This window comes from Leptodactylus fuscus, chromosome 3, assembly GCF_031893055.1.
Source record: "Leptodactylus fuscus isolate aLepFus1 chromosome 3, aLepFus1.hap2, whole genome shotgun sequence".
NCBI lineage: Eukaryota > Metazoa > Chordata > Amphibia > Anura > Leptodactylidae > Leptodactylus > Leptodactylus fuscus.
This window is the reverse complement of record NC_134267.1, coordinates 163964581-163988582: the sequence shown is the minus strand read 5'-3', so window position 1 is coordinate 163988582 and position 24002 is coordinate 163964581. Positions and strand designations below refer to the sequence as shown.

The 24002-nt window shown below is 44.9% G+C and overlaps 2 protein-coding genes across 2 annotated transcripts in view; one reads left to right on the top strand and one right to left on the bottom strand.

Moving 5' to 3' along the window:
* The first annotated feature begins 2083 nt into the window (after positions 1-2083).
* On the top strand, positions 2084-9468 carry LRRIQ4 (leucine rich repeats and IQ motif containing 4). The gene is made up of 5 exons (XM_075266711.1): positions 2084-3192; positions 5665-5838; positions 6216-6354; positions 6454-6650; positions 9319-9468. Exons 1-5 carry the CDS (start codon positions 2098-2100, stop codon positions 9466-9468), a joined length of 1755 nt encoding a protein of 584 aa, XP_075122812.1. The 5' UTR covers positions 2084-2097.
* Positions 9469-13632: 4164 nt separating this feature from the next.
* LRRC31 (leucine rich repeat containing 31) overlaps positions 13633-24002 on the bottom strand; it is a 30294-nt gene continuing 19924 nt past the window's right edge. The window contains exon 10 of the mRNA XM_075266710.1: positions 13633-14002. Within this exon, the coding sequence (XP_075122811.1) occupies positions 13686-14002 (317 nt within the window). The 3' untranslated portion in view covers positions 13633-13685. The remainder of the gene's footprint in view (positions 14003-24002) is intronic.

The following is a 24002-nucleotide window of genomic DNA, read 5'->3' as shown; positions in this document are numbered from 1 at the left end:
CAGTGGCGTAACTAGGAATGGCGGGGCCCCGTGGCAAACTTTTGACATGCCCCCCCCCCTCCTGACCGACATCAAAGACCTTGACTGACCGACACCCCCCCCCCCTGCGCGCTGCATTCCTGTGCGCTCTATTATGTCCCATAGTGGCCCCTGCACACAGTATTATGTCCCATAGTGGCCCCTGCACACACTGTTATGTCCCATAGTGGCCCCTTCACACAGTATTATGAGCCATAGTGGCCCCTGCACACAGTATTATGAGCCATAGTGGCCCCTGCACACAGTATTATGCCCCTGCACACAGTATTATGTCCCATAGTGGCCCCTGCACACAGTATTATGAGCCATAGCGGCCCCTGCACACAGTATTATGAGCCATAGTGGCCCCTGCACACAGTATTATGAGCCATAGCGGCCCCTGCACACAGTATTATGAGCCATAGTGGCCCCTGCACACAGTATTATGCCCCTGCACACAGTATTATGTCCCATAGTGGCCCCTGCACACAGTATTATGAGCCATAGTGGCCCCTGCACACAGTATTATGCCCCTGCACACAGTATTATGTCCCATAGTGGCCCCTGCCCACAGTATTATGCCCCATAGTGGCCCCTGCACACAGTATTATGCCCCATAGTGGCCCCTGCACACAGTATTACACCCTATAGTGGCCCCTGCACACAGTATTATGCCACATAATGAACACCCATGAACAATTATTATACTCTTTCAGACCCCAGAGTATAATAATTGCAGACCCTGAAGGCAACCTCTTTTTAATACGTATAGGTTTCCGTTTGGGGGGTCCCAAGCAGACTCCACGAACGGAAACCTGAGTGCAGATGTTAACCGGGCCTAAGCATCACATTATAAAATGCAATTCTAGTATGTATAATGGTAGACATGTATAAAAGCAAAAACAGATAGATAGACTGATATACTGTATATACTTACACATATACACATCTATTCACACACATACAGTCATATACAACATATACACACCTATCTACACACATATATATACATACATATTTCACCCAAATATATACTTACATGTGGCTGAATGGCTGGCTGCCCAGGACATGGAGGAAACTTCTGTGCAGCTGTCTGGCAGTGAAGAGAGCAGCTACATCGACTTCTCCTCTCACACTCCAATGCTGAGAAGGGGGAGGGGTGGCACAGGAAGCTGCTGTGTGCAGGAAACTTTACAAGAAGCGATTGGCAGCCCCTGCATCTGCAGATGATTTCTCTGCTGCCGATCTTCTCCTTATAGTAGGGAAAGTATGTGGCCCCTGAATTGCCCAGTTTGCCCCCTTCCCCAACGCCGGCCCCGGGGCCTGTTACCGGCTGAAGTATCTCCAGTCGATAACGGCCTATTAAGGAAAAAAAAACGGGCAGGGGTAGTGGCTATCGCCGGGCCCCCTAATGGCCCAGGCCCTGTGGCAGCTGCTGATGGCCTGTGGCCGGCCCCTGATGATCCCCTTTGGCTAGACACTTTTCATCAATCACACCATTCTCAGTATATACTTCATACTGTTGCAAGAGCAAACCCCACAAGGTTGGCAGTTTTTCATATACTGGCACTGACTGGTCTAGCAGTGATGACAATGCCATGTTCAAAGTCACTGATATCACTCAATTTTGCCATTCTAATGTGGATTCACCCTTTATCTGAGCCGTAGAAAACGTGTTCCCTTGATTTTAGGTTGCACTCTGGGTCACTTGTCTAATTTCTAATAGGGCAGCTCCAATCGTGAAAGGGCAGATGTCTCTAACAAAGTGACCATTCAATTTAATCGCAACGTAATCCTCTACATCATGAAATAGAAAGGAAATTCCTAATGGCGGTATCGAACATTTGTTGGTTTGTAGAATTCAATTACAGAGAGGATCGTCTTTATAGTTGGCGCAGACTAGTCACTAAGCTGAAGGGACAGACAGACCAGTTGTAGTCTTCAATGTTTTTGACATACGTTTCCAGTTTTCACATAACAAGATACTTTGGAGCTCAGCCACTATCTGTGTTTGATTCTTATTTTCTTATTTTTTTCTTTACTTTTTAAAGACAATATATGTAAACTGGAGTAACCACCATGACTGAACTTATTGAAAGCCAACCTGGTAAGATGTTCAGTGTTCGCTTTTCAAATGCAGTCGCCTCAATATTCTCAGACGCTAAGGAGCAGAAATGGGAAACAGTTCAAGTGAACCAAGAATCTGAATTATCCAACCCTGTGAAATACCGCGTCCTCTTCATGGATTCTGCACAACACAAATACACAGAGATCCCTGTTTCTATTCTAGATCTTGAAGACCTTGAGGAATTGCATTTAGAGAAAAACCATATTGAAGTTATACCAAAGGAGATCTGCCGTTTTCACAATATTAGAGTCCTTTACCTGAATAACAACAAGATAAGTCACATATGTGAGGAGCTTGGAGGGCTAAAGAATCTCCAGAGTTTAGACCTTAGCAGTAACCCACTGAATTACGACTCATTGGATGTCATAAGCAAAGTCCATCAACTTCAAGAGCTGAGACTTTACAACATAAACCTAGAAAAATTGCCAGTCCAGCTTTGCAAACACCTCCACCATCTACAACTACTTGGCTTGTCCAACAACAAACTAAAGTCTCTTCCACCTGAAGTAACTAATCTAATACATCTCAAAGAAATATATCTGCAGAATAATGCCTTTAAGTCATTTCCCATACAAATTTGTGCCTTAAGATCTCTGGAGGTTGTTGATCTTGAAAAAAATAATCTGACCTCTGTACCTGCTGAAATTGGATCACTATCTAACCTGGTTAAACTGTTCATTAATTTCAATAAACTTTCCAACATCCCCAAGACACTTTGTGAGTGCAAGAAGTTGGCTGTTTTTGACCTCTCCAGAAATCGCTTACATAAACTTCCTCGTGGTATTGGTGAGTTGAAGGAGCTGAATGAACTTGGACTGTCGAATAATGCGTTAACAAAGCTGCCATCTAGGATATGCCATTTGCATTCCCTTGGTGTTCTCTACCTCAAAAACACTGGCTTGTCTACATTACCTATGGCATTTGCAAAACTAGAATCTCTAAAGATACTAGATCTCAGCCAGAATTGTTTTACTGATTTGCCACCCCAAATTTGTGGCCTTGCGCAGCTTGAAGTCTTAGCGATGGATGACAATTTAATAAGCACGGTAAGCCTGTGTTATTTACAGGATAACCTTTTTTTTATAACAATTTTTCATTTGGGTCATTAATAAATTTTGTAATATACTTCATTGATAAATGTTGGCTCTTTTCTGTGAAATCTTGCACTTCTTTATTTTTTCCCCTTGCTTCTATATTGAGAGCTATACCCTTCTTCTCACTGTGTATGGTGTACAGTCTTTCAGTATTCATATACTAAGGAGGTGTTCATATGTAGCAATTTGACACTGAATCTGAGGCGGAATCCACCTCAACTTCCTCCTTAAAGAGGACCTTTCACCTCCTGGGGCACATGCGGTGTATTGCACCGCTAGAAAGCCGACAGTGCTCTGAATTCAGCACACTATCGGCTTTCCCGTTCTGTGCCCCTGGTGAAGAGCTATCGGTGCTGGTACCGTAGCTCTTCACTGCCAGAAGGGCATTTCAGTCAGGAACGCCCTTCCTCATAGCAGCGTCTATTGTGCTGTACTGTGAGAGGGGACGTTGCTGACAACCCAGCGATGACGCTGAGCGGTGAGGAACGCCCCCCAGTACTCATCTATGGCGGCGTTCCTCACCGCTCTCACAGTACAGCGTAATAGATGCAACTGTGAGGAAGGGCGTTCCTGACTAACTGTGAGAAACGCCCTTCTGACAGTGAAGAGCTATGGTACCGGCACTGATAGCTCTTCACCGGGGGCACAGAACGTGAAAGCCGATAGTGCACTGAATTCAACACACTGTCGGCTTTCTAGCGGTATATAAAACCACATGTGTCTCAGGTGGTGAAAGGTCCTCTTTAAATTTACCTCCCATTCATTTCAGTGGGAGACAGTAGCTGATTTTTTATGCTTGCTGATTGTTTCTAACTAGCGGAAAAAATAAGTGTCCTGCTCGTTCTTCAGGCAGATTCCGCCTAAAAACTCCAATAGAAATGAATGGGAGGTGGAAAATACACCTTTTCCATTGGCTTGGAATTTGGCCTTGCCCAATAAAGGCAAAATACAAAGGCAATATAAATATAAAAGCAAAATTCTTCTTCAAATTCTACTTCAATTTCCACTTAGTGTCGAAATCTTTGTCAGTTTTTGACAAGAAAAAATGTACTTCAAATTCCTGAAGCAGAAATTTTTTGTTTGTTAAATTCAGAGTCCAATTCCTACATGTGAACAACCCATATGGCGAGCCGTGGCCAAAAAATGCTCCAGAAAAGACAATAATGGAAATACATCAGGTTTTTTTCCACAACACTTTTCACAGAAAATCTGCAGAGTTTTCCTCTAGAAAATGCCAGTGTTTCCGTGGGTATAAGTGACATGATGCAATTTACAAAAGTGCTTGTGTCTTTGAAATCACAGCGTTTCCACCGTGGATTTTTTTCTGTAATGTGTGGCTATAATACAGTGTTTTTTTTGTTTTTCGGCCAAAACACTGCATATTTGCAAAGTGGGGCAGCGGCCTAAAGTGGATTGTGAATAGGTCTCTGAATATCAGAATGGCTAAATTGTAACGCCAAATTAAAATCTAGTCTTGTCCCGGTTAGTGTCACTCTCCAAAGATCTCAGCAGTACATGAGAGCACCTGCATGAAGAGTTGGCATATCCTTTGTAAAGTCGGGGCCCCACGTGGTGCAAATGCCAATTTGGCTGTGGCGGAAACAACGCTGCACAAACTGTTACAGTCACTGCAGAGCGGATGAATTCTAGTAAATCCCATCCACACATTCTAGAAAAATACACGCAGCAGAAACGCTGTGATTTCCAAAACTGTTTTGCTTTTCAGTTATACCTATGAAAATGCCAGTGGTTTCCCTACAGGTATAATGGAAGCAGAAAGTCTGGAGAGGAAACCTCTGCAGATTTTCTGTGAAAAGTGTGTTAGGCTGAGTTCACACGTAGTTTTTTGGTCAGGATTTTGAGGCGAATTCGCCTCAAAATCCTGACCAGAAAGACGGCTCCCTTTGAAATCAATGGGAGCTGGTCAGAAAAAAGAAGTGACGTGCTCACTCTTCAGGTGGATTCGCCTCACGAATCCGCCTGAAGACACTCCCTCCTCCCGACTAGGCCCGTTCATTGGACCTACTCCGGAGAAGAATGCGCGACTGGTTGCCAGTGCACTGCCCTGGCATCAAGTCGCAGCTACCTGTTTTTTGGTCCGGGCCAAAAAAAACCCTGTGAACCTGGCTTTACATGAAAAACCGAGTTGCGTTGCCACCCATTTTTTTCCCACAATGCTTTTTTGCTGCGGCTCACTATGTGGGGCCTTAGCCAAAACCAGATAAACAGGAATGTTTCTTTATACAGAGGATTATATGAACGCTACTCCATGCAGGTGTCCAGCATGTTATTAATGTAGCCGCATTGGCCCTCAGGTAAGTAATATATGTTTGTGGACTTCTCTTGGCCCAGACAGACACTTTATGTTTAGTTTTACTTTAGTTGTTCAGAGTGTAATGAATAGCACATTTCTTCTTACTCTAGGTTACACCAGAAGTGAGATCCTTAAAGAAACTGTCTTATCTTGGAATCACTGGAAACAGATTTACTGTCTTCCCTGAAGAAGTCTTGCAGCTTGAGTCTTTGGAAAAACTTTATGTTGGACAAGATCATGGCGTGAAACTTTCAAGGTTACCAGACAAGATTTTCTTGTTAAAGGTAAAACCTTTGTTAATATTCTATAAGTGGATTTCTTATGTGATAATGTAAGAATAAACCATGGAAATATTAGGGTGCATTCACACGGAGGAAAATGGCGCTGGTTCTAGCAGAAAAAGGAACCCATTGAAGTCAATAGGAGGCTTTTTTTTTCAGCACACACCAAATTCCTCACCATTTTCCTCCGTGTGAATGGACCCTTAGAGTAAGGAAATTTTTTTGCTGTAGATTTTATCACGTGTTTTAGCCACTCTTGGCTTTGGCTTTATAAACTGCAGCAAAATCTGCAACAAAGAATGTAGCTTTTCCACAATGTGTGGCTTCAGTCTTAGTATTTTTTTGTGAATGAGAGTTTACCTATGTTTGGATTCATCTAGAATCTGAAAGAATTGTACATTGAAAACAATAATCTGGAATTCCTTCCATCCACATTGAACTTGCTGCACAATCTTGAAGTTCTGGATTGCCACAATAACAACCTGAAAAAGCTGCCAGATACCATAGGTCAACTTCATGGTAAGTACTTCTTATTCTAATACTGTACAGTACTTGAAATGATAATTTACCAATTTAAAAAGCAACAACAAATCAGCTTGTTTCTTATTTTGCACTCAGGTTTGCAAAAATTGCTTCTTCAAAACAACCAGCTGACTAGTCTACCAGATAACCTGGACATGTTACACAAACTGGAGATCCTCTTACTAGATGGAAATCCAATGGTTGATCCACCAGTAGAGGTGTGCGGTCTGGGGAAAAGTGCTGTATGGGAATACCTAAAAGAAAAAAGACAAAAACATGCATTAGCCACAAAGGTAATTAAAATGTTAGAATTCTGTATAAAATCATTGAATTACCGTATTTTTCGGACTATAAGACGCACTTTTTTTCCTCCCAATATGGGAGGAAAATGTGTGTGCGTCTTATAGTCCGAATGCAGCGTGCGCAGCGTCTGTGTCCTGTCTATGAGAATCAAAAGGAGAGCAGCACGGTGCCTGCCTGCTCTGCCCCTCCTTCCCTGTCTGTGTCGCGTGTTTGCAGGAGCGAGATATGAGAGGCAGGGAAGTAGGGGCGGGCCAGACAGGTGAAGGAAGCGTGGTTTCAAGCTTGCCGAGAAAACCACGCCTTCTTCTCCCGTCTGGCCCGCCCCTCCTTCACTGCCTCTCATATCTCGCTCCTGCAAACACGCGACACAGACAGGGAAGGAGGGGCGGGCCAAACGGGAGGAGGAGGCGTGGTTTTCTCGGCAAGCTTGAAACCACGCCTCCTTCACCCGTCTGGCCCGCCCCTACTTCCCTGCCTGTGTGGCTTCATTGCAGAAGCAAGATCTGAGAGGCAGTGAAGGAGGGACGAGCCAGATGGGTGAAAGAGGTGTGTTTTCAAGTTTGCTTAGAAAACCACACCTCCTTCACCCGTCTGGCCCGCCCCTTTTTCTCTTCTTACATAGCTTCACTGCAGGGTGTCTCTTTCCATCCATGGATGAGATTAGATAGGATAGATACACAGATAGACAGACAGATAGACAGACAGACAGACTGACAGACAGACAGACAGACAGACAGACAGACAGACAGACAGATAGATAGATAGATAGATAGATAGATAGATAGAAAGATAGATAGGAGATAGATAGATAGATAGATAGATAGATAGATAGATAGGATAGATTAGATAGATAGATATGTTCAAATCACCCCCATATCCCTACAATACATATAAAACAAAAACATTACTGTGAAACACATACACATTTGGTATCCCTGTGTCCGAAAGCCCCCGGTTCTATTTACATTGGTGAAATATTATATTATTAGGTTATTAAATATTTCACCAATTTTTTTTCCTTAAAATTTTTTTTTTCCCTATTTTCCTCCTCTAAAACCTTAGTGCGTCTTATGGTCCGGTGCGTCTTATAGTCCGAAAAATACTTAAAATGTAAGGCTAAGGCCCCACATTGGAAGCTGTAGCAAAAACACAGCGGCAGAAACCCATCGCATTTTTTCCCGCAGTGGACTTTCATCGTTCATTAAACCTATAGGGAAATCACCAGCATTTTCATAGGTATAATTGACATGCTGCGATTTTCCAAAACCACAATGGAAATTGCAGCGTGTCCACTGCACGTATTGTTCTGCACTGTGTGAATGGGATTCCCATCCACTTTACAGTGACTGCAAAACGTCGCAGTTTTTTCTGTAGCGTTTCCACCGCGGCGAAACCACAGCATTTACACCACGTGGGGCCCCAGCCAAGAGACTGTCCAGGCTAAAAAAAAAATTATTTTTTAATTAGGTTGGGAGAGGTAAAAAAAAACATGCTAGTTTGTCCCCAGTGCTCTGGTGTCCAGTCCTGCTACTCAGCTGTCTTCTTTTGTGGAAGTCCTCGCTGACTGTGACATTCGAGGTCCCTTCCGCTGAGGACATTGATCACGTGACCACTAAGGTCAATCAGCAGCCTATTAGGAAAGGACTCGGAGACGTCACAGGTAGTCATGTGCGGCAGGGTCTTCCCCCAGAAAAAAACAATGGAGCTGAAGCATCAGACTGTGCTAAGAGACACCGGGGACAGGTGAGTATATTATTTTTTCTAATTTTTTTTTCACCTTCCCCTAGCTTACTTAAAAAATAAAAGTTTAGCCTGGACAATCCCTTTAAGCCTAAGGTCTTATTCACATTTACTTTTATAATGGATGTATGGCTGTCTGTCTTATTTATTGGTCATATTGATTTTCAATGTGAAATGCAGACGTCCTTATTTTACCAGAAGCCACTGAAAAAAAATCATTGACAATCTCTTTTTGTCCATTTGTGGACCAAAGATGCCTATTAAAGCATAAACAGTACTCACCTCACCAATCCTCCACTGCTTTCCAATACTTAGGGGATTCCTGATAGTCTTTATTTCCTGGTCCATACAGGATATGCCATGTCAGCCAATTGGTGGTGACCCACCTCAGACAGTAATTGGCTTATCAGGCATTTCCTGAAATTTCCTGTGTGTTAAGGCAGGACTAGGAAGTAGAGCCCAGTAACCTGTGAAACATTAGGGTTTCAACCCGATCTGAGCCTGTTTTAAAAGAGAGCCTGCGCCAAACAACCACTTGAAGTAAGGCATTATTTTGCTACTTCATTTCTATATCAAGGACAATCCCTTGTGCTACACAAAAGTGATATCAACAGTTACTGTATCTATAAGGCTATGTTCACACTGTCGTTTAGGGGCCCCTACACACTGGATAAACATCAACTGGACCAGCAAATTTTAGTGGGACCAACTGATGTGTATATGGGTGTGCCAATGCTTTCCCAATGGAAGATGTCACTGAAAAGAAGGATTTGATATCTTGTATTTCAGCCTACCCATCCAGTCATTGGCTTATTCCACTCTTCCCATTGAGAACACATGCATACTTGGCAGGTTATTTGAAAGTAAGCAAGCTCATTTAGGTTCTGACACAATTTTGTTTTACCTTTTGTTTTTAAGATCCAGGCTTTATGGCGTGGCATAATGGTACGGAAAGGACTCGGACCCTTTGCTTACCTTATTCAAGTTGGAAAAACAGGAAAGAAATCAAAAAAAGACAAAAAGGGGAAGGGTAAAAGCAAGAAGGGCGTCAAAGGAAAGAAAAAGTAGAAAGGTAATCATTAGAGATGAGCGAACACTAAAATGTTCGAGGTTCGAAATTCGATTCGAACAGCCGCTCACTGTTCGAGTGTTCGAACGGGTTTCGAACCCCATTATAGTCTATGGGGAACATATACTCGTTAAGGGGGAAACCCAAATCCGTGTCTGGAGGGTCACCAAGTCCACTATGACACCCCAGGAAATGATACCAACACCCTGGAATGACACTGGGACAGCAGGGGAAGCATGTCTGGGGGCATAAAAGTCACTTTATTTTATGGAAATCCCTGTCAGCTTGCGATTTTCGCAAGCTAACTTTTCCCCATAGAAATGCATTGGTCAGCGCTGATTGGCCAGAGTACGGAATTCGACCAATCAGCGCTGGCTCTGCTGGAGAAGGCGGAGTCTAAGATCGCTCCACACCAGTCTCCATTCAGGTCCGACCTTAGACTCCGCCTCCTCCGGCAGAGCCAGCGCTGATTGGCCAAAGGCTGGCCAATGCATTCCTATGCGAATGCAGAGACTTAGCAGTGCTGAGCCAGTTCTGCTCAACTACACATCTGATGCACACTCGGCTCTGCTACATCTGATGTAGCATCTGATGTAGCATCTGATGTAGCATCTGATGTAGCAGAGCCGAGGGTGCACTAGAACCCCTGTGCAAACTCAGCTCACGCTAATAGAATGCATTGGCCAGCGCTGATTGGCCAATGCATTCTAAGCACACACATTCAGCTCTACTTCATCGGGCTAATAGAATGCATTGGCCAGCGCTGATTGGCCAGAGTACGGAATTCGACCAATCAGCGCTGGCTCTGCTGGAGGAGGCGGAGTCTAAGATCGCTCCACACCAGTCTCCATTCAGGTCCGACCTTAGACTCCGCCTCCTCCGGCAGAGCCAGCGCTGATTGGCCGAAGGCTGGCCAATGCATTCCTATGTGAATGTAGAGACTTAGCAGTGCTGAGCCAGTTCTGCTCAACTACACATCTGATGCACACTCGGCTCTGCTACATCAGATGTTTCGGCAGCCAATGACTTTTTCCGATTTTTTTCGATGCCTCCGGTGTCGTAGTTCCTGTCCCACCTCCCTTGCGCTGTTATTGGTGCAAAAAAAGTGCCAGGGAAGGTGGGAGGGGAATCAAATTTTTTTGGAGTTTGCCACGTGATGTTCGATTCGAATCGAACACATCGAACAGCCTGATATCCGATCGAACATGTGTTCGATAGAACACTGTTCGCTCATCTCTAGTAATCGTAATAGCAAAAAAAAAACCAAAGAATAATGAGATTGCAGTATATGTTTAATGAAGAACATGTCTACTTTAACTATATAAGACATTTCAATGCTTTTTATTAATTGTATTATCCACAATGTTCCAAAAGGATGGTGGCGATAAACAGGATTTAATCTACTTTGTGAAGTAAGGCTTTCTGATGGGACAAGTAACTATTATTATTTTTCTGTACTTTCATAATAGCAATATACAGTATATGGAGGTCAAGGCTCCCTGCTCTGTGGACCTTCCTCTTCATTCACAGTATCCACAGGTCACTAGTCTCGGACCTCTGTTCTTGAGTTAGGTGCTGATACTAGAGATGGGACCTGCATCTATAAAATGATTATACATATCCAGTGGATATCCCATAATTGTCTGGGATAGGAAAACCCCTTTTATGGTGCTCAACCAAAAAAGAATCCCCTTGGTTATCCCATATGGATTTGGCTTTAACAGTCCCTGGCACAGACTGCTTCTTCCCCAGGCATGGAGCCTCCACGACAATAGGAAATGGAAATGAATGAATATGAAGAATTCTGCGTGTTTGATTCTATTAGCACACAGACTATGTTACCCTTCACCACAAGGTGGAGACATAGAGAACCCCCCCCCCCCTCCCAGTTGTACCATCCTATCCAGAATTCAATCAATGTGCATTATATCGCCTAGATGTGGTCACCCCCTCCATGATAAAAAATACCCTACATGCTTCTATTTCTTGTTGGGAGTGCCTAATATTCTACAGGATGATATATTGCTATGACAAGCCCTTATGATGGCTCCCTAAGATATAACATGGTGTACAGGTCCATCTTCTACTATATATGTGTGCTTATCATCGCAATATATATTTTTTTTAACAGAGGCTGTAAATGGCCAAATTGTATTAATTTTTCACTGTGATTGGACAAGGCTCATAAGAAGTAGCAAGATTTTACATGTGTGGTCGGGTGAAGCTAGATTTTACGATTTTTCCAAGCTAAGACATTGATAAGATTGTCCTTAAAATATGACATCAGTGTGGCGTGACCATGAGGACCATGTGACCATGAGGACCCAGCAGTCAGGGAAGACAAGGACGGCAGTTCTCTTTGATGTGCCCTGGCCACTTGTGTATATATCAGGGCACAGAGGAGTGTCCATGCATGCCGCTATGTTAGTACTTGAGCGTGGTGACATCTTCATTCTGATCATATCTTCACCACCTTCATTGAGTAAACCCCATTAACGGTGAGACCTTAAAATAGCAAATCAATTATGCTGTATACATATGACCTATTAATAGAGATGAGCGAACAGTGAAATATTCGATATTCATTTCAAATAGCCCCTCAATATTCGACTATTTGAACGAATGTCGAATCCCATTATAGTCTATGGGGAAAAAAAGCTTTGTTTCAGAGGAATCCACTATTCGACTTAGGAGAGTCACCAAGTCCACTATGACACCCCAGGAAATGTCCTCAACACCTCTGGAATGCAACTGGGACAGCAGGGGAAGCATGTCTGGGGGCATCTAACATGCCCAAGTCACTGTATTATGTCGGGATCCCTGTCAGCTTGAGTTATGCGGGAGCTGACATTTTCCCATATGAATGCATTGACCAGCGTTGATTGGCCAAATGCCATACAGTGTACAGCATTCGGCCAATCAACGCTGGATAATGCATTCCTGTGAGAAAAAGTCAGCTCCCACATAACGCAAGCTGACAGGGATCCCGACTAGCATATAATGGGCTGCCACCAGATAGAGCCCCAAAGAGCTGGGTGAGTAACATTCCCACCTAAATAAAGCTAATCCCTAGCTAACCCTGCCAGTACATCTGTCCCTGTCTCACAGTCACATAGTCTCATATCAATCGAATCTGAAATCTAACATTCGTATAAAGTGGAGGTCACCTGATTTAGCCAGCCAATTGCTTTTTCCGATTTTTTTTCGATGCCTACGTTGTCGTAGTTCCTGTCCCACCTCCCCTGCACAGTTATTGGTGAAAAAAAAGCACCAGGGAAGGTGGGAGGGGATACTAATTTTTAGTGCGTTTTTCGCATGGTATTTGATTGGAATCGAATATCTCGAACAGCCTGATATTGGATCGAATACCAATTTGATTGAACGCCATTCGCTCATCTCTACCTATTAACTTGTTATCTATGTTGATATCACTCATTTTTTGTTGTTACCTTATACGTGGCAAATACAAATCCATCATTAATATAGAACTTACCATATGAATATATTGTGTTACATGACTTTATCTGTACAATGTATACTATTAAAGGTGTTGTCATTCTATAAGAATCCGCTGTCGTTCTGTGTGACTGGGACAAAAATTAAAATTCTACTTTGTGACTGATAAAGTGTTAAGGAGCTTCATAAATACTTATTTACTATCTGTACAGTTGTATTGTAGTACAGACCTGGCCACTAGGTGGTGTTGTGTACAAGGCAATATATAAATGGCACTGGAATTTAAAGAATTTGTGCAGGATGTTTTTTTAGCCATGGACAAACCCTTAAGTAAAACCTCTTATGTTTTAGGGCTTGGCATTTTATAATCAGTGTCAACACAGATCCCTGAAATGCACAGTCTTTGGTATTAACAAGCCTATCTCCTTGAACTTATTCTGTTCCTTCAAAGTTTCTGCCATATCTGTTCAATCCATATGATACCGATGTGTTTTCAAAGCAGATATGAAATGTATTTAGCCCTTTAGCACTGAATTCATAGTACAAGGTAATGGCTGCAGAATGCTGGTTTCTTGTTTCCAATACCTGTAAAACCAGTTCTGTAGTATGCAAACAGAGAAATCTTGTAATAGCTGAAAGCTTTATCATTTCCAGCGCACGCAGAAGCTCAGTTTAGCATGTTAAAGGCTCCACACTAATAAGTCTATGGTTGACGACATAAAACTTGTCAAGTTGAACACATTCTTCTATATGTATAAGACTAGTCATAGTGTATATTGATGTTATTCTCCATTTGTATACGGCTCAGCTGCTGACGTTCAGCTGCAGACAGAGCCCAGCGTTGCATTCCCAGTTCCTTGAGTTTCGGTAGCTTTACCACATTGGATAACAAATGAATGAACCATGGTCCACATTCACGGGATGAAGCAGGTTTCAAGCTAATATCTAACTCAACAATGTTCTTCAGAGCAGCAACACTTTCAAAGAACAAAGACCACCCTTCATCAGGTACTGTGTCGTTGTAGGCAATGTCCAGCTGCTCTAAACTTTCCAGATGACCATTCTGTGCTGCGGATGCTGAAATACAAGAAAAAAGGAATGGAATGACATCAGATATATGCTACCTCCAGATCACATCACACGTCATTACATAGAATCACATTCTTAAAGGGGCTCTATCATTGGGAAAAGTCATTTTTAACTAAGTACATCCTTGCATAGCCTTTAGAAAGGCTATTCCACACCTACCTTTTGTATGTAAATCGCCTCAGTGGTTTTTGAATGAGCCCGCTTTTATTCATATGCTAATTAGCCTTTCGGTGCACCCTGGAAGTCTCATCGTGCACCCTCTGCTTAGTAGCGTAACTAGGAACTTTTAACATGCCCCCCCCCAACCGACATGGAGGCCGAAGACCTCAATTGCCTCCCCCCCCCCCGCCCCCGCATTCCTGCGTGCTCTATTATGCCCTATAGTGGCCCCTGCACACAATATTAAGCCCCATAGTGGCCCCTGCACACAGTATTATGTCCCATAGTGGCCCCTGCATACAGTCTTATGCCCCATAGTGGCCCTAGTATACAGTGTTATGCCCCATAGTGGCCCCTGCACACAGTATTATGCCCCACTGTGGACACCCATGAACAATTATACTCTGGGGTCTTTTAAGAATAGAATAATTGGAGACTGAGGGGGGGGGGGATACAAACATAAAAAAACACTGTCACTTACCTATCCCCGGCTCCGCTGCCGTCCTCGGTGGTGTCGGCCATCTTTTATGACGTACGGACGTCACATGACCCGGAACTCAGGTCCTGGTCAAGTGACATCAGATACGTCACACAACTTTTTTATGTTCCCTTACCTCTCCTGGGTCTGAAAAGACCTCTGAGTATAATAATAGTGTTTCTGGGGCCCATGGTGTCACTTATCGATCCCGGCCCCTTCCAGGATCGGTAAGTAATTAGGGCCCGTTACCATGGAGACAGCATAGGCAACTAAGGACGGAGGGGGTCACTAGGTTCCTCTCATAAATAATTATTTTGCTGTCTGTCAGTCTAAGCATCATAAATGCTCCCCAGCTCTATTTACTGAGCATTATGATATACAGGCTGCCAGACATGCACCGCTACCCTTGTAAGAGATCATTAACTTTTTAGCGTTGAAAGTAGCAGTAGGTCAGTATGTAGTGAAGAACAAGAGGCTGGGGAGAAACATGTAGCTGCAAGGGCTACAGTATTCTGCCTGTCAGCTGGACTTTGTAGGGAGAAATGAGTGCACACTTGTAGTTGTTGCTGAGGTTTTTTTAATTTTTCAAACATATTGGCCCAGATATACTAATACTTACACAGTGTAACCTTACACAGTCTGAAAATGCTCCAGATTTATCACAAGGGCTGATGCTGAATGATAAATCTGGTGTATCTTTAGACTGTCTATTCTACATTTATATCACCTTTTAGTTGACAAATTTTGTGGCAGAATTTGGTGCATCATGGTGCTTTTAAGCCACAAACCCTTTTTATGAGACTCCACTATCACATTTTTAGCTCAAGCTAGGTGCATCCCATTGCACCAAAGATGTGCCATGTTTACGCCAGTATCTGCTTGTAACCAAGATAGTAAATCTAGGCCACTATTTCTACAACTACTGCCCTCCTGCACCATGTTTTTGGGGGCCCAATTCTGACTTTTGGTATGGGGCTTCATGGAAAACTCCTATAAATTCTATGATATGCAGGTAAAATTAAATCTTTATAAAACCTGGATAACGCTTTCATCTCTCCTAGGTCCTCTATAATGCCATCTTTACCTGTTTTTTGTTACACTTGTAAAACTAACATCCATAGCCTAACAACTAGAGATGAGCGAACAGTGTTATGCCCCCTAGTGGCCCCTGCACACAATGCCATCTTTACCTGTTTTTTGTTACACTTGTAAAACTAACATCCATAGCCTAACAACTAGAGATGAGCGAACAGTGTTATGCCCCATAGTGGCCCCTGCACACAGTATTATGCCCCACTGTGGACACCCATGAACAATTATACTCTGGGGTCTTTTAAGAATAGAATAATTGGCGCCTTTTTTGCTCCAATAACAGCGCAGGGTAGGTGGGACAGGAACTACGACACCGGTGACGTTGAGAAAAGTAGGCAAAACCCATTGGCTGCCGAAAATATGTGACCTCTAATTTAAAAGAACAGCGCCGCCCAGGTTCGCGTCATTCTGAGCTTGCAATTCACCGAGGACGGAGGTTTCCGTCCAGCTAGCTAGGGCTTAGATTCTGGGTAGGCAGGGACAGGCTAGGATAGGAAGGAGAAGACAACCACAACAGCTCTTGTAAGAGCTAAATTCCAGGGAGAAGCTTGTCAGTGTAACGTGGCACTGACGGGCTCAATCGCCGCAACCCAGCTTTCCCAGGATCCTGAATGGAATACACTGTCAGTGTATTCCCGTATACCCGATATATACCCCCGATACCCGTTCCAACGGTGTGCCCCCCACCTTCACCCCAGAAATACCCTGCAAGTCCCCTAGCAATAGAATTGGGGCTATATACACCCACTATTTTTGCTACTGCCATATAGTGCCATTGTCTGACTGGGAATTCAAAGAATATATTGGGGTTACGTGCACCCACAATTTTTACTACTGGTATACAGTGCCAGTTTCTGACTGGGAATTCAAAGAATATATTGGGGTTATAAATACCCTCATTTCTTGCTACTGGTATATAGTGCCATTGTCTGACTGGGAATTCAAAGAATATATTGGGGTTACGTGCACCCACAATTTTTACTACTGGTATACAGTGCCAGTTTCTGACTGGGAATTCAAAGAATATATTGGGGTTACAAATACCCTCATTTCTTGCTACTGCCATATAGTGCCAGTTTCTGACTGGTAATTCAAAGAATATATTGGGGTTACGTGCACCCACAATTTTTACTACTGGTATACAGTGCCAGTTTCTGACTGGGAATTCAAAGAATATATTGAGGTTACGTGCACCCACAATTTTTACTACTGGTATACAGTGCCAGTTTCTGACTGGTAATTCAAAGAATATATTGGGGTTACGTGCACCCACAATTTTTACTACTGGTATACAGTGCCATTGTCTGACTGGGAATTCAAAGAATATATTGGGGTTATAAATACCCTCATTTCTTGCTACTGCCATATAGTGCCAGTTTCTGACTGGGAATTCAAAGAATATATTGGGGTTACGTGCACCCACAATTTTTACTACTGGTATACAGTGCCATTGTCTGACTGGGAATTCAAAGAATATACTGGGGTTATAAATACCCTCATTTCTTGCTACTGGTATATAGTGCCATTGTCTGACTGGGAATTCAAAGAATATATTGGGGTTACGTGCACCCACAATTTTTACTACTGGTATACAGTGCCAGTTTCTGACTGGGAATTCAAAGAATATATTGGGGTTACGTGCACCCACAATTTTTACTACTGGTATACAGTGCCAGTTTCTGACTGGTAATTCAAAGAATATATTGGGGTTACGTGCACCCACAATTTTTACTACTGGTATACAGTGCCATTGTCTGACTGGGAATTCAAAGAATATATTGGGGTTATAAATACCCTCATTTCTTGCTACTGCCATATAGTGCCAGTTTCTGACTGGGAATTCAAAGAATATATTGGGGTTACGTGCACCCACAATTTTTACTACTGGTATACAGTGCCATTGTCTGACTGGGAATTCAAAGAATATACTGGGGTTATAAATACCCTCATTTCTTGCTACTGGTATATAGTGCCATTGTCTGACTGGGAATTCAAAGAATATATTGGGGTTACGTGCACCCACAATTTTTACTACTGGTAAGCAGTGCCAGTTTCTGACTGGTAATTCAAAGAATATATTGGGGTTACGTGCACCCACAATTTTTACTACTGATATACAGTGCCATTGTCTGACTGGGAATTCAAAGAATATATTGGGGTTATAAATACCCTCATTTCTTGCTACTGCCATATAGTGCCAGTTTCTGACTGGGAATTCAAAGAATATATTGGGGTTACGTGCACCCACAATTTTTACTACTGGTATACAGTGCCATTGTCTGACTGGGAATTCAAAGAATATATTGGGGTTATAAATACCCTCATTTCTTGCTACTGGTATATAGTGCCATTGTCTGACTGCGAATTCAAAGAATATATTGGGGTTACGTGCACCCACAATTTTTACTACTGGTATACAGTGCCAGTTTCTGACTGGGAATTCAAAGAATATATTGGGGTTACGTGCACCCACAATTTTTACTACTGGTATACAGTGCCAGTTTCTGACTGGTAATTCAAAGAATATATTGGGGTTACGTGCACCCACAATTTTTACTACTGGTATACAGTGCCAGTTTCTGACTGGGAATTCAAAGAATATATTGGGGTTACGTGCACCCACAATTTTTACTACTGGTATACAGTGCCAGTTTCTGACTGGGAATTCAAAGAATATATTGGGGTTATAAATACCCTCATTTCTTGCTACTGCCATATAGTGCCAGTTTCTGACTGGTAATTCAAAGAATATATTGGGGTTACGTGCACCCACAATTTTTACTACTGGTATACAGTGCCATTGTCTGACTGGGAATTCAAAGAATATATTGGGGTTATAAATACCCTCATTTCTTGCTACTGGTATATAGTGCCATTGTCTGACTGCGAATTCAAAGAATATATTGGGGTTACGTGCACCCACAATTTTTACTACTGGTATACAGTGCCAGTTTCTGACTGGGAATTCAAAGAATATATTGGGGTTACGTGCACCCACAATTTTTACTACTGGTATACAGTGCCAGTTTCTGACTGGTAATTCAAAGAATATATTGGGGTTACGTGCACCCACAATTTTTACTACTGGTATACAGTGCCAGTTTCTGACTGGGAATTCAAAGAATATATTGGGGTTATAAATACCCTCATTTCTTGCTACTGGTATATAGTGCCATTGTCTGACTGGGAATTTAAAGAATATATTGGGGTTACGTGCACCCACAATTTTTACTACTGGTATACAGTGCCAGTTTCTGACTGGGAATTCAAAGAATATATTGGGGTTATAAATACCCTCATTTCTTGCTACTGGTATATAGTGCCATTGTCTGACTGGGAATTCAAAGAATATATTGGGGTTACGTGCACCCACAATTTTTACTACTGGTATACAGTGCCAGTTTCTGACTGGGAATTCAAAGAATATATTGGGGTTATAAATACCCTCATTTCTTGCTACTGCCATATAGTGCCAGTTTCTGACTGGTAATTCAAAGAATATATTGGGGTTACGTGCACCCACAATTTTTACTACTGGTATACAGTGCCATTGTCTGACTGGGAATTCAAAGAATATATTGGGGTTATAAATACCCTCATTTCTTGCTACTGCCATATAGTGCCAGTTTCTGACTGGTAATTCAAAGAATATATTGGGGTTATAAATACCCTCATTTCTTGCTACTGGTATATAGTGCCATTGTCTGACTGGGAATTTAAAGAATATATTGGGGTTACGTGCACCCACAATTTTTGCTACTGGTATATAGTGCCAATTTCTAACTGGGAATTCAAAATGCGCAAGGCTCCCGGAAAGGGACGTGGACGAGGCCGTGGGCGAGGTCGGGGGAATGGTTCTGGGGAGCAAGGTAGCAGTGAAACCACAGGGCGTCCCGTGCCTACTCCTGTGGGGCAGCAAGCATTGCGCCACTCCACAGTGCCAGGGTTGCTTGCCACATTAACTAAACTGCAGGGTACAAACCTTAGTAGGCCCGAGAACCAGGAACAGGTCTTGCAATGGCTGTCAGAGAACGCTTACAGCACATTGTCCAGCAGCCAGTCAGACTCTGCCTCCTCTCCTCCTATTACCCAACAGTCTTGTCCTCCTTCCTCCCAAAATTCCCAAGCTTCACAGAACAATAACCCCAACTGTTCCTGCTCCCCAGAGCTGTTCTCCGCTCCTTTCATTGTCCCTCAACCTGCCTCTCCACGTCACAATTCCACGAACCTAACAGAGGAGCATCTGTGTCCAGATGCTCAAACACTAGAGTCTCCTCCATCTCCGTTCGATTTGGTGGTGGATGACCAGCAACCCACCCTCATCGACGATGATGTGACGCAGTTGCCGTCAGGGCATCCAGTTGACCGGCGCATTGTGCGGGAGGAGGAGATGAGACAGGAGTTGGAAGAGGAAGTGGTGGATGATGAGGACACTGACCCGACCTGGACAGGGGGGATGTCAACCGGGGAAAGTAGTGTGGATGTTGAGGCAAGTGCAGCACCAAAAAGGGTAGCTAGAGGCAGAGGTCAGCAGCTTAGGCGAAGCCAGGCCACACCCGGAATCTCCCAAGATGTTCCAGTTCGTACCCAGCCCCGAAAAACTCCCACCTCGAGGGCACGTTTCTCGAAGGTGTGGAGTTTTTTCAAGGAATGCGCCGAGGACAGATATAGTGTTGTCTGCACAATTTGCCTCTCGAAATTGATTAGGGGCTCTGAGAAGAGCAACCTGTCCACCACTTCAATGCGCCGTCATTTGGAATCCAAGCACTGGAATCAGTGGCAGGCAGCAACGGCAGGACAAAGGCCGCCTGCCGTTCACGCCACTGCCACTGCCTCTGCCACTGCCTCTGCCTCTGCCACTGCCACTGCTGACTGTGCTGGCGATGCACTCCAGAGGACGAGCCAGGACACCACTTCATCTGCCTCCGCCACTTTGTTGACTTCTCCCTCATCCTCCCCTGTTCCTGTCTTATCTCCTTCTCCTGCACCATCAAAGGCACCATCAGGCGCTTCTTTACAACAACCCACCATCTCTCAGACATTGGAGCGGCGGCAGAAATACACTGCTAACCACCCACACGCGCAAGCCTTGAACGCCAACATCGCTAAACTGCTGGCCCAGGAGATGTTGGCGTTCCGGCTTGTTGAAACTCCCGCCTTCCTGGACCTGATGGCAACTGCGGCACCTCGCTATGCCGTCCCTAGCCGTCACTACTTCTCCTGGTGTGCCGTCCCCGCCTTGCACCAGCACGTGTCACTCAACATCAGGCGGGCCCTTAGTTCCGCGCTTTGCACAAAGGTCCACTTGACCACCGACGCGTGGACAAGTGCATGCGGACAGGGACGCTACATTTCACTGACGGCACACTGGGTGAATGTAGTTGAGGCTGGGACTGCTTCCCAAACTGGCCCGGTGTACCTCGTCTCCCCGCCTAACATTCCTGGCAGGGACACGAGAAGAACACCCCCCTCCTCCTCCTCCTCTACCGCCTCCTCCTCCGCCACCGCCTCCTCCTCCGCCTCCTCCTCCGCTGTTAGATTGACCCCAGCTACGAGTTGGAAACGTTGCAGCACTGGCGTTGGTAGACGTCAGCAGGCTGTGCTGAAGCTGATCAGCTTGGGGGACAGACAGCACACTGCCTCCGAGGTGAGGGATGCCCTCCTCGATGAGACGGCAATATGGTTTGAGCCGCTGCACCTGGGCCCAGGCATGGTCGTTTGTGATAACGGCCGGAACCTGGTAGCAGCTCTGGAGCTTGCCGGACTCCAACATGTTCCATGCCTGGCCCACGTCTTCAACCTAGTGGTGCAACGTTTCCTAAAGAGCTACCCCAATGTTCCAGAGCTACTGGTGAAAGTGCGGCGCATGTGCGCCCACTTTCGCAAGTCGACAGTAGCCGCTGCTAGCTTAAAATCTCTCCAGCAACGCCTGCATGTGCCACAACACCGGCTTTTGTGCGACGTCCCCACACGCTGGAACTCAACGTTTCAGATGTTGAATAGAGTGGTTGAGCAGCAGAGACCTTTGATGGAATACCAGCTACAAAACCCTAGGGTGCCACAAAGTCAGCTGCCTCAGTTTCTCATCCATGAGTGGCCATGGATGAGAGACCTTTGTGACATCCTACGGGTGTTTGAGGAGTCCACAAGGAGGGTGAGCTCTGAGGATGCGATGGTGAGCCTTACAATCCCGCTCTTGTGTGTTCTGAGAGAATCCCTGATTGACATCAGGGATAACTCAGATCACACAGAGGAGTCAGGGATAGCATCCGATCCGTCACAGCTGGAGAGTAGGTCCACACATCTGTCCGCTTCATCGCGTTTAATGGAGGAGGAGGAGGAGGAGGAAGAAGAGTTGTCCGATGATGTGATGGTGATACAGGAGGCTTCCGGGCAACTTCGAATCGTCCCATTGTTGCAGCGCGGATGGGTAGACATGGAGGATGAGGAGGAAATGGAGATTGAACTTTCCGGTGGGGCCAGAGGAGTCATGCCAACTAACACTGTGGCAGACATGGCTGAGTTCATGTTGGGGTGCTTTACAACCGACAAGCGTATTGTCAAAATCATGGAGGACAACCAGTACTGGATCTTTGCTATCCTTGACCCCCGGTATAAAAACAACATCTCGTCTTTTATTCCGGTAGAGGGGAGGGCCAATCGCATCAATGCTTGCCACAGGCAATTGGTGCAGAATATGATGGAGATGTTTCCAGCATGTGACGTTGGCGGCAGGGAGGGCAGTTCCTCCAGTAGGCAACCAAGTTCTCACCGGTCCACACAAACGAGGGGCACACTGTCTAAGGTCTGGGACACCTTGATGGCACCCCCTCGCCAAAGTGCCGCCACGGAGGGTCCTAGTGTCACCAGGCGTGAGAAGTATAGGCGCATGTTGCGGGAATACCTTTCCGACCACAGCCCTGTCCTCTCCGACCCCTCTGCGCCCTACACGTATTGGGTGTCGAAGTTGGACCTGTGGCTTGAACTTGCCCTATATGCCTTGGAGGTGCTGTCCTGTCCTGCCGCCAGCGTCCTATCTGAGAGGGTGTTCAGTGCAGCCGGTGGCATCATCACTGACAAGCGCACCCGTCTGTCAGCTGAGAGTGCCGACCGGCTCACTTTGATAAAAATGAACCACCACTGGATAGAGCCTTCATTTTTGTGCCCACCTGTGTAAAGCACCCCAACATGAAACTCCATGTCTGTACTCAACCTCTCCAATTCCTCCGCATCCTCATACTCATCCACCATAAGCGTTGCACAATTCTAATAATACTAGGCTCCCTCCAACATGATTTCCCCCAACTCTGCTGGTTAGAGGCTCCCTCCACCCTGATTTCCACCAACTCTGCTGGTTAGAGGCTCCCTCCACCCTGCTTTCCCACAACTCTGCTGGTTAGAGGCTCCCTCCACCATGAATTTGCCCAAACTGGGCTGGTTAGAGGCTCCCTCCACCATGAATTGGTCCAAATTGGGGTTTTTAGAGGCTCCCTCCACCATTAATTGGTCCAAACTGGGCTGGTTAGAGGCTCCCTCCACCATGAATTGGTCCAAACTGGGCTGGTTAGAGGCTCCCTCCACCATGAATTGGTCCAAATTGGGGTTTTTAGAGGCTCCCTCCACCATGAATTGGTCCAAACTGGGCTGTTTAGAGGCTCCCTCCACCATGAATTGGTCCAAACTGGGGTTTTTAGAGGCTCCCTCCACCATGAATTGGTCCAAACTGGGGTTTTTAGAGGCTCCCTCCACCATGAATTGGTCCAAACTGGGGTTTTTAGAGGCTCCCTCCACCATGAATTGGTCCAAACTGGGGTTTTTAGAGGCTCCCTCCACCATGAATTTGCCCAAACTGGGCTGTTTAGAGGCTCCCTCCACCATGAATTGGTCCAAACTGGGTTTTTTAGAGGCTCCCTCCACCATGAATTGGTCCAAACTGGGGTTTTTAGAGGCTCCCTCCATCATGAATTGGTCCAAACTGGGGTTTTTAGAGGCTCCCTCCACCATGAATTTGCCCAAACTGGGCTGGTTAGAGGCTCCCTCCACCATGAATTGGTCCAAACTGGGCTGGTTAGAGGCTCCCTCCACCATGAATTGGTCCAAATTGGGGTTTTTAGAGGCTCCCTCCACCATGAATTGGTCCAAACTGGGCTGTTTAGAGGCTCCCTCCACCATGAATTGGTCCAAACTGGGGTTTTTAGAGGCTCCCTCCACCATGAATTGGTCCAAACTGGGGTTTTTAGAGGCTCCCTCCACCATGAA